The sequence below is a fragment of the Myxine glutinosa genome, chromosome 10, assembly GCF_964187855.1.
Source record: "Myxine glutinosa chromosome 10, kmMyxGlut1.1, whole genome shotgun sequence".
In the NCBI taxonomy this organism is placed as follows: domain Eukaryota; kingdom Metazoa; phylum Chordata; class Myxini; order Myxiniformes; family Myxinidae; genus Myxine; species Myxine glutinosa.
This window is the reverse complement of record NC_136270.1, coordinates 12,552,576-12,570,172: the sequence shown is the minus strand read 5'-3', so window position 1 is coordinate 12,570,172 and position 17,597 is coordinate 12,552,576. Positions and strand designations below refer to the sequence as shown.

The 17,597-nt window shown below is 43.8% G+C and overlaps 1 protein-coding gene across 2 annotated transcripts in view; it reads right to left on the bottom strand.

The window, feature by feature from the left end:
- The window catches only part of LOC137434233 (intraflagellar transport protein 27 homolog), a 91,536-nt gene that overhangs the window by 31,301 nt on the left and 42,638 nt on the right, over positions 1–17,597 (bottom strand). For both annotated transcript variants that reach the window (XM_068127031.2, XM_068127032.2), the window contains exon 3: positions 5,749–5,808. In XM_068127031.2, the coding sequence (XP_067983132.2) occupies positions 5,749–5,808 (60 nt within the window). The remainder of the gene's footprint in view (positions 1–5,748; positions 5,809–17,597) is intronic.

Here is a 17,597-nt window from a genome sequence, read left to right as displayed (position 1 = left end):
AATGGTCCGCAGATCACTCGGTCTTACATTTTCCGATTTTGGATGATGTGGCTGCCCAGGGGATCAGGGTGCTTCCCCCAAATCAGCAGAAGTCAGCACTACAACCTCAAGAGATGACCATCAGCCCAATATGGGCTATTTTTGGTCATCTCAAAGAGATTAACTTATAAAATGGGTCATTATGTCTGGACGTCTGTTCATTCTTTTGTCCGTCTGTCCGTCTGTCTGTACATCCGTCCGTCCTTCCGTTAACCTTTTGCTATTGTTGCTACTCCTCCCTTATCACCCAGCTAATTGTTCTGAAATTTGACAAATACAAAAGAGAATCCCGCACAATCGCCCAGGGTTCGATTTTTCGATTTTGAATCATGGGGGCTCCCAGGTAAGTTACCCACCAAATTTCCGATCTCTACTTGCCCCTTATTTACCAACCAATTGCTGTGAAACCTGATGCAGCCCTTCTATTTGATGGTCCACAGGATCACTCAGTCTTAGATTTTTCGATTTCGGATGAGGGAACTCCCAGGGTCAGGGAGCTCCCGGGCTGATCTGCAAGTATATAGAGGATCACCTAGAGCAAATTATGGGGTGAAAAGAGCAGAAAGAATATGTGCAAGAGCAGCAGAGCACGTATTTAGGACAAGTGAACTGATGCGTCTGGTCCACATTGCAGAATTAGAGTCCAGGGTTGCCAAAAACTTCTCCAGGTTCTCAGGTGCAAAATATAGAGTCCAAGAGCAGTTGGGTGTGACTGAGTAGAGTGGGTACAGAGAGCGAGGGGTTTGGGACACAATATTTGGAATCAAACACAGAATTGAGGCATATGCCTGAGACAGACTTAACAAGGTGCCACCATGTTTTAGAGGAGGGAGACAAGTTTGAAACTTCAATCTTAAAGTTGGAAAGATGTTGTTTTCTGGCTCTGCTTAGAGTGGGCTCGCACTTGTTGTGGGCTTTATGGAATGAGCTGAAATTGCTTTTGGTTGGGTTTGCCTTCCAGTAACAGAAGACAAGTTGTTTCAGAGAAACTGCCTCATCACATTATTCAGTGTACCATGGTTGGGAAGTGGGGTGGAATAACTGAAGAGAAGATTGGATGTATCTGTGCAGAAGAGAGAGCAGATTTCTGTGGAAGAATTCCCCAGCTGAGTTAATATCAGGGGCAGTAGATATAGGAGACTATCCCTGAAGATTGATGGCTGCTTGCAGTCGCTGCAAATCTGTTTGAGTGTAATGGCAGTGCCGAAATCGAAAAATCTAAGACCGAGTGATCCTGTGGACCATCAAATAGAAGCGCCGACATTGAAGCAGCTCTCTGAGAATTGCATGGGAGATGTCGACTCTCACAAGCATGTGATCAGATGGACCAATTGGAGCAGAGGAAGAGCAGGAGATATTTGCATGAAGTTTGTCATCACCAAGTTCATAAGGGAGGATTTGCCTGTCGGCTTAGAAAAATAAGTTTATTTAATTTTTATTTTTACAACTGCCTCAAGAGCAACAAATCGACATTCGAAAATATTTATAAAAAATTTCAGTCTTCGACACGAAACATATTGCATATAATGAATGTCAAAAAAAAAACTTAAAATAATATCAAACGGCTGAAGAGCCACTTGTTTTCTGTAATGTCAAATTGATTAATCAGGGTTTCTCCTCTGATGTCAAATACCTATGGAACATGAATATCTATTTATAACAATTTCACAGGCAATCATGGACCAGTGAGGATAAAGGTAAGGCATGGCTGGCTCCATATAAATTACTAAGGTATAGATTGGTTGCTTACTGGTGGACATTTTTCAATAAAGATGTGAAAAGCAAAACCTGAAGATTGATCGGATTCAGTAATTCTCTTTTTTTGATGATTAGGTTTCGTTTTCCTTCAAGCACCCATCAATCATCTAGACCAGTCTGCCATCTCTACTGCCTCTGCTGGTGTTTTTGTTGGGGGTGGATTTTTGAAACTAGAAACGGTACCCGCCCTACGGGTGGGGCTTCAATTGGGAGGGCCAAATGAAAAGGCTAAATATCAGAAATTGAAGGGGTTTTTTTCTTTTAAACGATTTATATAAACATCCGTTAAATCTCGATCGGTGCAGCCGTTTGTGCGGCACCCGGGAAAATAACGTCATGCGGGAGCAAGTATCAGCAGGATGTGGCAGTGTGGGAGTCTACATTTCTGATCCTCCTTCATGCCGAAGTAGCCCACCACTTCTCCAAGCATTCTGCTCTTCAGATCCGCCATGAGAGATTGAAGCTTGATACTGAAGACGCGTGCAGTTAGTCCTCCCGATGTCGTATGTACTCCCGATACATGTTTCCATCATTGTAAAAACTTCCAAATCAACAGTTAAAAGGATTTTGAGCCGATCTGTGTTACGGCCTTGGCAAGATCGATGGAGAGAGTGATCTGTTAGCGTATGCAGTCACGTGAATAAGTAAGTACACCCCATGTAAAGTTTTGACTTTTTCAACATATTTCAACATACAGCTATTTGATCTTCATTTCAACAATATTGATAGATAAAGGTGATATAATACAACAAATATCATGAAACATTTACATGTTGTAGTCCATTGTATAATTTAAATAAACATAAATGCAAATTTCGCATGTGGAAAAAGTAAGTTCACCCCTACATTTATCACTACTTAAAATACCTAAAATTAGAATCAGGTGCAACACCTCAGGTGCAAATGTTTAGAACATCGTTAGAGAGGATCTTGGAGGAACCTGTCTTATTTAAACCTCAGACATTTAGTTTGGTTACCTCTTTGTTGTTGAAGTGTGCAGCGTCACCATGCCTAGATCAAAAGAGCTCTCTGAATACTACAGAAAGAAGGTTATAGATGCCTATGAGTCTGGGAAGGGATTTAAAAAGATCTCCAAACAATTTGAAATCAATCATTCGACTGTCCGGAAGATCATCTACAAGTGGAGAAGATTCCAAACAACTGCCAACTTGTTCAGGCCAGGCCGCCCCAGCAAGTTCAGCCCGAGAGCAGACCGCGAGATGCTGAAAGAAGTCTCTAAGAACCCCAGAATGTCATCACGGGACCGAAGGAAGCTCTTGCCACTGTTGATGTCAAAGTGCACGAGTCTACCATCAGAAAGAGGCTGCACAAATTTGACCTACATGGGGGGTGTGCCAGGAGGAAACCTTTGCTGTCCAGAAAGAACATCAGGGCAAGACTAAAGTTTGCCAATGAACACCTAGGCAAAGAGTAGCACTTCTGGAACAATGTGCTCTGGACAGATGAGTCAAAGGTAGAGCTATTTGGCCACAGTACCAGAAGACATGTTTGGCGAAAACCAAAGGCAGCATTTGACCACAAGAACCTGATACCAACTGTAAAGCATGGTGGTGGAAATATTATGGTTTGGGGCAGCTTTGCTGCATCAGGGCCTGGGCAGCTCACCATAATAGAATCCACTATGAATTCTTCATTGTACCAGAGGGTACTTGAGGATAATGTGAGGCCATCTGTCGGAAAGTTGAAGCTCAACCAAAGGTGGACCTTGCAACATGACAATGACCCTAAACATACCAGTAAATCCACCAAGGAATGGCTGAAAAGAAAGAAATGGAGGGTTCTGGAATGGCCAAGTCAAAGCCCGGATCTAAATCCCATCAAGATGTTGTTGGGGGATTTGAAACGAGCTGTGCATGCAAGAAACCCCTCAAACTTCGCACAGCTGAAAGAATTCTGCATGGAGGAGTGGGCAAAGATTTCTCCCAGTCGATGTCAGAGACTGGTAGACAGTTATAAGAAACGCCGACTTGAGGTTGTTTCTGCCAAAGGGGGCAATACCACCTATTAGAGCCAAGGGTGTACTTACTTTTTCCACATGCGAAATTTGCATTTATGTTTATTTAAATTATACAATGGACTACAAAATGTAAATGTTTCATGATATTTGTTATATTATATCATCTTTATCTATCAATATTGTTGAAATGAAGATCAAATATCTGTATGTTGAAATATGTTGAAAAAGTCAAAACTTTACATGGGGTGTATTTACTTTTTCACGTGACTGTACACCACCCAAATAGCTATGTGGAATTCTCTCATGTCGAGATTAAACTCACGTCATTTGAACTTTGGCCGTGGTCATTATTTACTTTTAGTGATGTTTATATACGAATCAAAAAAAAGATAATTGGTTTTGGGTCGTCCTTTCCCACATATATCGTGGGATTGTAAGTTGGAGAGACGGCCGTGATGGCGGGGAGGGGGTTGGAATTCTCTCAAGCAGGGATTCATCCCGTGTCCTTATAAAAGGTCTTTGTCCGAGGTCACCGAGTCCGATCGGTGCAGCCGTGCAGCGATCAGTGCAGCCGTTTGTGCGGCACCCAGGAAAACAACATCGTCACAATGAAAACATCGTCACAATGAACGTTATGCGAACGCGAATGTTATGCGGGAGTCCAAACCTGAGAATGCTGGAGACCAACGCTGAAATTGGGAAAACTAAATAGCCTATTTTACTCCTGGAGATCCCAGGATTACCCACCCAAAATATCGTTGCGATCGGTTCAGCAGTTTTTACGGGACCTTCGAACGGACAGACAGACAGACAGACGGACGGACATTTGGTGAATTATTTTAAGAAGTGCACCAATTGGTTGGACAGCTGCTGCACCACACCCACATCTGTGGCTTGACTCCACCCACCAGAGTACAGAGACAAAATGATATGGCTGCCATCTTGGTTTTCTGGTGGGCCTAACACATTAGAACTGTAGGCCCTGCTGATTTTATACACTGCCTGGGTTTGATGCGTCAGATTTCCATCGGCTTTGGTTGCGTCGAGTGTTATTCACAATGAGAGACCCTAAAAAAATCCAACCATATGTCAAATAATAGTAAGGTTTGATCAAATCCATCAGAACGCACAGTAGGTCAGAACGCACAGTAATCAAACATTACGTTACATTGCATAATCAAGCGTTACGTTATGCAAATTATGAAAAAAAATCGTGATACATAATTTTGAACGGCCCCATATTGGGGTTAAGCAATCCGTAACCGTGTGGCGAATCAGCTCATTCTGATGTAACCATGGGGAGGGTGACATGGATAAGAGGTAGGGAGTTAATCTTCTAATAGCGCATTAAATGTGTGTTTCCCAATTGCACTGCTCATCTTTTAAGAGTGATTGAAATACGTGTTTCCAAATCTGCCGTGTTTCCAAATCTGCCCGTTACCGGATTTTGTCACTGCACACATTTTGTGCGCCAAAATATATGTGCTGCATAAAATATGTCTTGTTGTTCTTAGTTTTTTGTTTAAGCACCACATGTGTGCGAATAATGCACAAGAGCATATTGGAGGGGATATAATAACCTCTTCAATACCCTCTCACTGGTTTCTGGTATTGCATACTCTGACCCCTCGCTAATCTGCACTTCCTGATCATTAACCTCATTAGATCATGCAACATGATTTCTGCTCACCATTACTAATTATTTTCCATTTTATCCCACCAATGGATTCGCTATCTCATTATTTTCTGTCCATCTAATGATATTATCAATCCCCAAGTCCTTTAAAATTGGAGCTCATCCTAATTTCACATCACCCATCATGTTTGTGTAAGATTTGTTATTTATCATTTCCCTTCAATCACCGGCATTTTCTATATTCGTCAATATATGCAGAAGAATAAAATATATGTACGCTGCCTAAGTAGTAAAAAGGGTGGGAGATGAAACTCGAGGACAATAAAGCTGTACTCACCACAACAGCACCACTATCTGGAATGTTCACACACTTCACCACAAGGTCAACGCCAACAGTCTGCAAAGAACCAGAAGGTCAACAGGTTTAGAACCTTGGTACAATGTGGTAACATTGCCATTCTACAACATATGCATTTAAATCCAAATATCATCCAATGCTTCACAAATTGTCCAGCTGGGTACCAATGCAAGCAAGGTCTTTTGGTTTTACTCCTACAACGTGATTAATCTCACCAGAAGAGAGTATTGCATTTGGGTCCGATTGTTTGTCTGTCTGCCGTCTGTCCATCCGCACATAATGTGATAATGTAGGCCACAAATGTCACCTGGTGGTAACCAATATTATCAAAGGGAGGCGCAAAGCGCCCCTCCCTTTATATAAGGGATCGTTTCTCTGCATGCAGCTCTAACATGGGGAGTGAAAAGTCGTTTCTCGGCTTCTACTGGACGAAATTGGCTGCAAATTTCAGAAGTAAATGCTTTCTACATCGAGGTAACATGTTCCAAATTTCAGCAACGACTGTTTCCACATTCTTGAGTTTTATTTAGAAAACCCTCGAAATCACGTTGGTGTCTGTCCGTCTGTCCGCCCAAAATGTGTTGGCGCTCATATCTCAAGAGCTACAAATTAAAACTAGCTGAAACCTGGGATATACACTACTCACAATAAGTTAGGGATATTGGCAGGTTCTTCGGTGTGGTTGATTTTGTGTATTAATTATGTTGAAAAAAGTTGTTGGTCCTAATTCTATGGTTATTAATGAGTGTGAAAAAACACAGCATTCTTGATTTCAATACCCTAACCCGAACCCCTATAAAAAACATAAACTCACTCCCACAATATCCCTAACTTATTGTGAGTAGTGTACGTCGGCCAATAGGTCTAGTTAATGGCTTTCAAAACAAATTCCACCAAAGTGCTATCGTTTTTGCTTTAAAATTAAATATATATATAAATATATACATAAATAATAATAATAATAACAATGCATTTATTTTATATAGCGCTTTTCAGGGAGCCCAAAGACGCTTTGACAGAGTGGAAAACATAATGCATAGCAAAACATAAAAACAATTGCAAAAAACAAGAATCAATAGGGAAGTATTCAGAGCAAAAAGGAGGGAGAAGGAGAAGGGATAGTCAGGGGTTAAATGCTGTGGGTTAAATGTTGAATGCAGTGTTGAACAGGTGGGTCTTGAGTGATGTTTTGAATGTGGTGAGTGAGGAGGAGTCTCTGATGGTGTGAGGTAGTGAGTTCCAGAGGGTGGGAGCAGCGATGGAGAAGGCGCTGTCCCCCCAGGATCTGAATTTGGTCCGGATGGGGGGGGGGGGGGGTCAGGAGGTTGGTACCAGCAGAGCGGAGGTTGCGGTTGGGAGTGTGTCTGGAGAGGAGGTCAGCCAGGTAGGATGGGGCCAGGTTATGGAGGGCTTTGTAGGTCAAGAGGAGGATTTTGTACTGGATTCTCTGGGAGGTGGGGAGACAGTGAAGCTTGTAAAGGACGGGGGTGATGTGGTCACGGGTCCGGGAATGGGTGAGTAGACGGGCAGCGGAGTTCTGAATGTATTGGAGTTTATTGGGGATTGTTGAGGGTGAACCATAGAGGAGGCTATTGCAGTCGTCCAGACGGGAGGTGATGAAGGCGTGGATGAGGGTTTCTGCAGCCATGGAGGAGAGGGATGGACGGAGACGGGCGATGTTTTTCAGGTGAAAGAAGGCTGTCTTTGTGATCTGTTTAGTGTATTTGTCGAAGGAGAGGGTTTGGTCAAAGATGATGCCAAGATTCCGGATGTGAGGGGAGGTGGATACTGGGATACCGTCGATGTTGAGGGCAAAGTTATTGGTGGATTTTATGAGCGTTTTTGGGCCAATGATGATTATTTCAGATTTATCATAGTTAAGTTTGAGGAAGTTAATTTGAAGCCAGGATTTTATTTCAGTGATGCAGTTTGTCAGGATAGAGTGGGTGGCAGTGGAGATGGACTTGGTGGAGATGAAAAGCTGGATGTCATCGGCGAAGCAGTGGAATTGGAGACCATGACGGTGGATTAAGTGACCGAGGGGGGACAGGTAAAGGATGAAGAGGAGGGGGCCAAGAACTGAACCTTGGGGGACACCTTGGGGGAGGGGAGCAGTGGGGGATTTGCAGTTATTGATGGAGATGAACTGGCGTCTGTCAGAGAGGTATGATTTAATCCAAGAGAGGGCAGTGCCAGTAACGTTAAAGGTGGTTTCAAGTCGGGTGAGGAGGATGGTGTGATCGATGGTGTCAAAGGCAGCGCTGAGGTCGAGGAGGATGAGAATGTTGAGGTTGCCAGCGTCAGAGGAGAGGAGAAGGTCGTTGGTGATTTTGAGGAGAGCAGTTTCAGTACTGTGGTTGGAGCGGAATCCGGATTGGAATGTTTCATACAGGTTATTTGCAGAGAGGTGATGTTTGAGTTGAGCGGCTACAGCGCGTTCCAAAACTTTCGACAGAAAGGGTAGGTTGAAGATGGGTCTGAAGTTGTTTAGGGTGTCAGGGTTTAGTCCAGGTTTTTTCACAATGGGGGTAACAGCAGCAATTTTGAGGGATGGTTGTACAATGCCTGTAGACAGGGAGGAGTTTATTGTTGCAATGATAAGTGGAGAGAGAGCAGGAAGGGAGGCCTTGACAAAGCTGGAGGGGATGGGGTCAAGAGTGCAGGTGGCAGTTTTCATTCCTATGAGGAGTTCAGAGAGGTCAGTAGGGGAGATTGGGGAGAATTGAGACAGGGGATGGCAGGATAAGGGCAGGTGGTTTGGTGGTTTGAGGGGGAGCGGGTGCGGCGGTGGTCAAGCTGTTGTAGATGTTTTCAACTTTGCGTTGGAAGAATGAAAGGAAGGAGATGCAGTTGTCTACTGTGAATGACTGGGTGGTGGTGTTCAGGGTGCTGAGGAGTTTGATTATTGTAGAGAAGAGTGCTTTTGGGTTTCCGGAGCCAGAGTGGATAATTTGAGAGTAGTCGGCGGAGCGGGCGCGGGAGAGGGCATCTTTGTAGTGTTGTAGGTGGTCCTTGTAGGCTTGGGAGTGAATTGTGAGACCTGTTTTTTTGCGGAGTCTTTCAAGTTGGCGAGCACGAGTTTTCATCAGGCGGAGTTCAGGGGTAAACCAGGGAGCAGAATGGGTGAAAGAAACTGTTTTGGTTTTATAGGCGCAAGTTGGTCAAGGCAGGAGGAGAGAGTGTGGTTGTAGTAGTCAGTGAGATCAGAAGGGTTGTGGAGGTCAACGAAGGGAGAAGTGGACATTTTTTCAGAGAGGGTGGATGAGAATGAGGTAGGTGAAAGAGCGTTTAGCTTACGGAAGTTGATAGTGCGATAATGCCTTGGTGTTGGGGCGGGGATGTTGATGGTCATAGTGATGGCTAAGTGGTCAGAGAGGGTGAGGTCGGAGCCAGAGAGATGGTGCAAGATTAATCCAGTAGAGCAGACAAGGTCCAAAATGTGACCACGGTTATGGGTAGGAAAGTTGACATGTTGAGTGAGGTTAAAGCAGGTGAGTAAATCAGTGAAGTCAGTGGTTATCGTGGAGTCAGTGGAGTCCATGTGGATATTGAAATCACCAAGGAGGAGGATTGAGGGGGAGAGGGAACATAGCTGGGTCAGAAAGTAGGAGAAGTCAGACAGGAATGATGGGTGTGGTTTGGGAGGGCGGTAGACAACAGCCATGACTGACTGTGTGTGACCAGAGAGTTTAAAAGCCAGGTGTTCAAATGATGGAGCAGATGCGATGGGTTCCTAAATTTATATTAAATAAATATATAAAAATATATACACACTTTATAACTCTTCAAAATGTTATTACCCAAGTCTAATGTGCAGGATTAATGGCCTAATGGATAAGGCATCAGACTCCCAAGCTGGGGAACGTAGGTTTGAGTCCCATCTGGGTTAAATAATTTTTTTACATATAATTTAATATAAATAAATAATAAATAAATAATAATATATAAATAAATAATTTAATAATTTGGCCTATGTTGACCTTTTGGCCTATGTTGACCTCAAATATACTTGGTGGTTGAATTCAGTGACCAGATATGCAAGTTCTCTTCAAATTCCAAGTCAATCAGATGAAAATTGAGGATTTTAGAAATTTAGCAAAGTTGGTGACCTTTGGCCTATGTTGACCTTTTGACCCCAAAAACAATAGGCTTCTTGCTTTTGACCAACTCTACCATTTGGTGAAGTTTCGTGAAGATCGGTTGAAAATTGTGACCTGTAGGCCAGTGACAAACAAACAAACAGACAGACAGACAGACAGACGGACAGACGGAACCACAAACGCAACCGACCAATATACTTGAAAAATCTTCGATTTTGCAAGTAACAAGAAAGAAAACAAGAAAGAAATCAAACAAGAAAGAAACCGGAGTGAAAACTGAGTACTCCCTTTCAGCGCGCGTCATGCAGCGCCTGGAGATAAAATATGAAAGGAGTGGTGTACAATTAAAATTGACAATATTGTTGCGGTTCTGTGAACAGGTACCGAAGGTAATTGCACCCAACATATAGATCCCTCAGCGTAGTTATTTCCATAATGCAAGGTTAGAGTAGTCCCTTCCCCTGGTGTAATGGGTTAGAATGTGATATGATGCGTTGGTGAGGGTTAGAGAGGTTTTCCCCTTTTCTCCACATTTACGAGGTGTTAATTGTAAATCCTATACAAGTTTCATGGCGCGCACTGTTTAACTCGGGCACTAATCTGCATATTGCGCCAAAAGATGGTTTGAATCGCATGCCAGAACCCAACGGTCACCCTGCCTTATACCCCCATAATCCTCTTTTACACAAACCTATTAGTATACAGCATTTACCAATAAATAATACACATTTTTATTTACACTTGGGTTTTATTCACAAATTTATTTCCATTGCATTAAGACATTATACACGCCACTCAATGCTCAACGACGCGAAAACACCACCAGCCGCAAACCACGATGTTGCCTCAACCACACACAAACTGTCCTGCCTTCCTTCTTCATTATCACCACATCTACACACACTACGGATGCACACCGCAGCTTGGAAGCACGGGGAAGGTAGCGCAGAGAGCAACGGCAATAGCCTCCATTCTCTGTAAACCATGTGCCTCTGAAAAAGTGGGCGCTAATTTCACCATTAGCATCTTGTGGATACATAAATCGCTCCATTCGCCCCCTACAAGTAATTAAGTGCTCCCAGAATTTGCTGCCGCGCCTATGATCACGAGATGCTGCCCCATGTTAATCCCGAAGCTCCATTGCGTGTAGCGGCTGAATGACGGACTGGACAAAACTCGATGCAGAGGCCTGGCGAGGGCGGGGCTAAGCGGGGAGGCGTCAATCAGCATGCGTAGTTACACCAAGAGCTCATTTTGATCCCATTTAAGCCCCGTACCCACGAAGGGATTATAAAGGTGCTGCAGGAGGGACCTGGCTTCCGGTCCCTCGAGCGACGAGGCTTGCTTCGATCTCTCCACGGCATCAAAGTTTGTGTTTTCCCGTTCGTTTCTTTGTCAAATTTCCGCTGGGTATTTTGTTGTGTCGGTGTTATTGTGTGTTTCTATTTGGTTTTGTAGTTGTTGCAAATTTGTGTGTAATTAGTCGTTTTTTTGTTCGTGCCTCGTGCGCCTCGTGCGGCCTGGTCTCTCCAGGCTCCCTCCCCCCCCCCCCCCCCCGTCAGTGTTTTGTGAATATGGGTTCTTTCCTTCATAGTATTTGCTTGTTTCTTTGATTTTCTTTTCTCCCCCCCTACCTCTCACGAACATCTTACCCTTTGTCCAGCGTTTTGAAAACAGAACAAACAAATAAACAAACAAACAAAAATTCTATATTAATTCTTTCTCTCCTCCTGGACACGTGCTTGTTCGCTCTCCTCCTCGTCTCGACTTGTGCCCCGCCCCCTATATCTCGTTTTTCTTCCACCTCTGCTCCTGCTTTCTCAAATCCACGTTCTCACTTAGAGACTTTTCCCAGATTGTTTTTCATGGTTTTGTTTAACTATTATTTAAATATGTTTAAACCGCAGCCGTAATGCTGACGCCACCCTCCCCCCCCTCCCCTCCCACCCGCCCTCCCCCCCAGAATTTCCATGTTTTAAACGTTTCCCAGTGTATACCCTGGATTAGAATAGGTACACCGTATCCCTGCGTGTCGTAAGAGACGACTAAGAGGGTTGGCATCAGGAAGGACATCCGGCCATAAAAACATTGCCTCAAAAAGAGAACCATGACAATTACAACTACATATGGGCAGGGTACAGCCCGAAGTGGAGATCGGTTTCTGAGGTTTGGGACATGGAATGTAGGGACAATGACAGGGAGATCAGGAGAAGTGGTGGAAGTATTGGTCAGAAGAAGAGTGGACATATGTTGTGTGCAAGAGACGAGATGGAAGGGAAGTGGTGTGAGAATGGTGAAGGGTAGGCAGGGACAGAAATACAAGTTTATGTGGCAAGGGTGCCTGGAGGGCGTGAATGGCGTTGGTGTCCTGTTTTCTGAGGAGTTTGTAGACAGTGTGGTGAGTGTGACTAGAGTGAGTGATAGGTTGATGATGGTGAAAATGATGATTGGAAAGCTCTTGGTGAACGTCATCTCGGGATATGCTCCGCAGGTTGGTCGAAGCGATGAAGACAAGGACAAGTTCTGGTGTGCGATAGAGAAGCTGATGGAAAAAGTGAAAGATGAGGAAGTTGTTGTGGTAGGAGGAGACCTAAATGGACATGTGGGAAGGAGTATGGATGGTTTTGACGGAGTTCATGGGGGTTACGGATATGGTGTGAGAAATGGAGAAGGTGAAAGGATTTTGGAGTTTGCTGATGGAGCTGATTTGTTGATTTGTAATACTCAGTTCCAGAAAGAGGATAATAAGCTTGTTACATACACGTCAGGTGGGTCGACGACAACCGTTGACTACCTGATGGTGCGTAGGCGAGCTAGGGGGCACCTCCGGGACACAAAGGTGATCCCGGGGGAGGAGGCTGTTTCACAGCACCACTTGGTTGTCTGCGACATAAGGGTGAAAGGTGCGAGGAGAGCTCGGCGGGTGAAGTACCAACCGAGAATGAAGGTGTGGAGGTTGAAAGAGGTGACAGTAAGGGAGGCATTAAAAGAGAGGCTGAGTAGGGTCGAGGATGATGTGGTTGAGCTTGAAAGTGGTTGGATGTCAATGAAAGCTAGTCTGTTGGGAGCCGTTGGTGAGGTATGTGGATGGACAAAAGGACCACCGAGGCACTCGGAAACATGGTGGTGGGATGATGAAGTTGGAAAGAGGATTGACGAGAAGAGGAAGAAGTTCAAGGAGTGGCAGAAGGCGAAGGGTATGGGAGCAGAAACAGCAGAGCATGAAAGTTATAAGGCAGCCAGGAAGGCTGCAAAGAAAGAGGTAGTAAAGGCGCAGGAGGCATGCAGGAAAATGTTTGGAGAATGCTTGGATTCGGAAGAGGGTCAGAAAGCAATATTCAGGATTGCAAAGCAGATAGCAAAAGCGAGGTGTGATGTGATGGGGGTGAGTTGCTTGAAGGATGAAGTGGGACAAATCGTTGTCGACCCAGATGGAATTAAAGGAAGATGGAAAAGATATATGGAAATGCTGTTGAATACAGAGAATGAATGGGATGGCAACATAGAGAGTAACCCAGTTTTAGGACCGGCAGAGAAGATAACTGAGAAGGAAGTTGAGGAAGCCATAAAAGCAATGAAGGGTAGAAAAGCGGGAGGGCCGACGGGAGTTGTGGGAGATATGTTGAAGGCAGCAGGAAGTTGGGGTGTGAAGAGAATGACAGAGATCTGTAATCTGGTGGTGAAAGAAGGTCGCATTCCAGTGGATTGGGACCTGAGTACCCTCGTCCCTCTATACAAGGGGAAAGGTGACCCTCTGGAGTGTGGCTCGTACCGAGCGATAAAGTTATTGGAGCATGGAATGAAGGTATTGGAAAGGGTGTTGGAGAGGATAAGGAAGAAAGTGAAGATCGACGAAATGCAGTTTGGATTTATGCCAGGAGGAGGAACGACAGACGCGCTTTTCATTGTGAGGCAGTTGCAGGAGAAGTACATGGAGAAGAGGAAGAAGTTGTTTCTTGGGTTTGTTGATCTGGAGAAAGCATTCGATAGGGTTCCACGCAAAGTATTGACATGGGCATTGAGGAAGTTAGGAGTGGAGGAATGGTTGATCAGAGTAGTGATGGCAATGTACAAAAGAGCGCGCACAGCTGTAAGGACGAAGGACGGGAACAGTGGTGAGTTTGAGGTGAAGGTGGGAGTGCATCAGGGGTCGGTACTAAGTCCACTACTATTTGTAGCTGTGATGGAGGTGCTGGCTCAGAACGTAAAGGAGGGTTTACCATGGGAGTTGTTGTATGCAGATGATCTGGTGTTGATTGCGGAAAGTATGGATGGACTGAAGGAAAATATGAACAAGTGGAAGGAATGTATGGAGACAAAAGGTCTGAAGGTGAATATCGGAAAGACGAAGGTGATGGCAAGTGGTAAAGCATGTGGTGAGGTGGAAAGAACTGGGAAGTGGCCCTGTGCTGTGTGTAGGAAGGGTGTCAGAGTGAACTCCATTCAATGTACAATGTGCGCTGAGTGGGTTCATCAAAAATATAGTGGTCTGAGAGGGTCATTAACCAGTGTGGCAGCTACATTCAAATGTAAGGTGTGCACAGAGGGAACTGCAGATGGAGGAATGTTGAGTTGGATCTTGGAGACGGCGTGAAGCTGGAAGGTGTGAAAACATTTTGCTACCTCGGAGACATGCTGAATGGAGAAGGTGGATCAGACTCGGCAACGGTTGCTAGAGCGAGATGTGCATGGAAGAAGTTTCGGGAACTGAGTGGCGTGCTGATGATGAGGGGAGTGTCGTTGAAGCTGAATGGAAAGGTGTATGCTGCATGTGTGAGAAGTGTTGTGATTTATGGGAGTGAGCCATGGGTAATGAACGTAGAGCAGCAACGAAGGTTGGAAAGGGTGGAAATGCGAATGGTTCGGTGGATGTGCGGAGTATCGTTGAGAGAGAGGAAGACAAATGATGAATTGCGAAAGTTGATGGGAATAGAGCCTGTGATTGATGCTGTGAAGAGGAACAGGTTGAGATGGTTTGGTCATGTGTTGAGGAAGGATGAAAGTGACTGGTTGAGAAGAGTGATGGAAATGAATGTATAAGGAAGTAGAGGACGGGGAAGACCGAGAAAGACTTGGCTAAAGATGGTGGAAGAAGAAATGCGGGCAAGGGGGTTAAACAAGGAGAGATGCAGAAAATAGGGCAAAATTGAGAAGATTGTCATGGGGACCGCAAGGCTAACCCCCGCTCTAGTAGGGAAAATGGCCTTTAAAATGCATGTTGTTGTTGTTGTTGTTGTTTGTTGCGGGCGAGAACTCGGCACATTGGTTCTTGGCTTTGGCTCTGGTTGGTGCTTGTCTTGTTAGATCAGCATAGGCCAAAAGGTCAACATAGGCCAAAGGTCAACAACCATTTCAAATTTCTAAAATCCTCAATTTTCATCCGATTGACTTGAAATTTGAATGGGATTTTCATATCTGTGAACTGAATTCAACCACCAATTATTTTTGAGATCAACATCGGTCACAAGCTCAACATAGGCCAAAGGTCAAAAACCATTTCAAATTTCTAAAATCCTCAATTTTCACCGATTGACTTGAAATATGATTAGGATTTGCATATCAGCTTACTGAAACCAACCACCAACTATTTTTGAGGTCAACCAAAAGCCAAAAGCCTTTCATATGCCAAAAGATCAACATAGGCCAAATTTCTAAAATTGGCAATTTTCATCCGATTAACGGACACGGACATGGATATAGCCATGTTTATGGCATAATTTTTGTCATTGTTCCATTAGCAGTTGGCATTGAAATTGTTTGTGTCGGACATTAATATATGTTACTGCTGAGTAGTTTGGAAAAGCCTAAAGATGGGGGAAATGAACAATGGGGAATGACCAAAAAAAGTGCTATTGTTCCTACAATCGTAAAACATATCTATAGAAATACCAATAAATAAAAGCTGACCTTCTGTACTCTTGCCTCATATTCATATTTTGATCTCAAATCCAATTTTCTTGAGTATCTAGCAATAATAACAAATTTGACTTCAATGTTACATACCTATGGAGAACACTGGATATGTATGCATATCCTTTAATTTATTAGCCCATCCACCGTGCAATAACTTCTGTGTGTGTCTGGCCGTGCGTCTGCTTGTGTGTCTGACTGTCTGTGTCCAGGCCGTAACTTTACCATTTGAGCTTTTGTCATCAACATTTCAAAAAGCTTTATTTTCATTAAAAAAAAGAAATTTCATCCAATTGACCTGAAATTTTAAGAATTTGCATATTGGGTCACTGTATTGGTTCACCAATCAAAAGGTAGAAGCCTATTGTTTTTTAAATTAAAAGGTCAAAGGTCAAGATGGCATACAATTGTTAATTTTCAACCGATTGACCTGAAATTTTAAGAATTTGTCATGTGGCTTTCCAATCGGGGGATGCGCCCTTGGCTATGCACCAATCTTATCTTAATTGAATCTTAATTAGGGTGGCCAGGCAACTGCTGTTGCATGCCAGACTTAAATGAGTCCATCAATTGGGGAATTATAACCTCCCAGTCTAACCTAACTAGTGGGGCACCCGTGGGAAACCCATGGGGATAGACGTGTATGACATTTGGACATCTTTAGTTAGATGCTGCACATAGAGTTTGCAAGTCTGTTATGAAGTTCAGCAGCCTTCTTGTTCAAGTCGTTGCTGCTCGTTTCTGCTTGCCGTACAAGTCTGTTTTGAAGTTGATCAGCTGTTTCGTTATCCCACCTCATTCTTTTTGTTGTTGCTTCCCGTGCATGTCTGTGTTGACGTTAGTTGGCGGTCTCATTCTATTCCCTCATTATTTTATTCATTTTGGAAATGGCAGTTCCAAACGGAACGTGTGTGTTACCATGAGTAAGTGGCGAAACATAAACGAAGCTCCGCCCGTCCCCGTCTCCTCTAGGGCAGAGTACCAAAGAATTGCAACTTTTTATTGTGACTACGTCTAAACAATGAAACATTTTATTGTGACTACTGTATAAAGAATACAGCTCAAATGGAAAAGTCCCTGGAAAAAAGTATTGTGGGCAGTGTATATGGGCATTACATTACACCCTTCTGTCCGGCGAAAACCAAAATTACTCTTTTCGCGACAGCATACAAAAGGATTTTTTTTTTTAATAAAAATTTCAAATAAACTTCTTTAAAGTGTACGTGCACCTAACTTCTAAAATAAGAACGAAAAAATCTCTCGGTAATTTCCCCTCTGTGTTTATTTATTTCCTCTGCATTGTGAAAACGCATCTTATTTGGGCAGTGTATAATAAACCGCTGCCACGATCGCTCTGACCGAAACATGCATTACCTTGTTTCCTTTGCATGAGTTATAATCAAAATGTCCCTTTGGTTCTTCAAAGCGTACCTTCTTATGATAGGAGACTTGTTGATTAAGTCTTAAAATAGACACCAGAGGCCTAAGGAGCCTCAGAGGTATGCGGAGAAAACAAAATGGTGGAGATTTGTTTTTGAAGCTCCTCCCAGAACGGGTGTATCCCCTCCCTCAACGGAGGAAGCCCCATCCATGAATGGACAAACAAACAAACAGACTGGAGCAGAGTATATTATATTATAGTGATGTGCGAAAAGCGCTGGATCAATAGGGAAATGACGAACACAAACAGATTGAAAATGAAGTTCAACAAGTTTCTGCAAGTACAGATACATTCAAAGTACACCGCCCCCATGCCAAATAAATAAATAACATCCTCCAGCGCAGCACATAGACACGGTATTGGGATGGAGAGGTGTA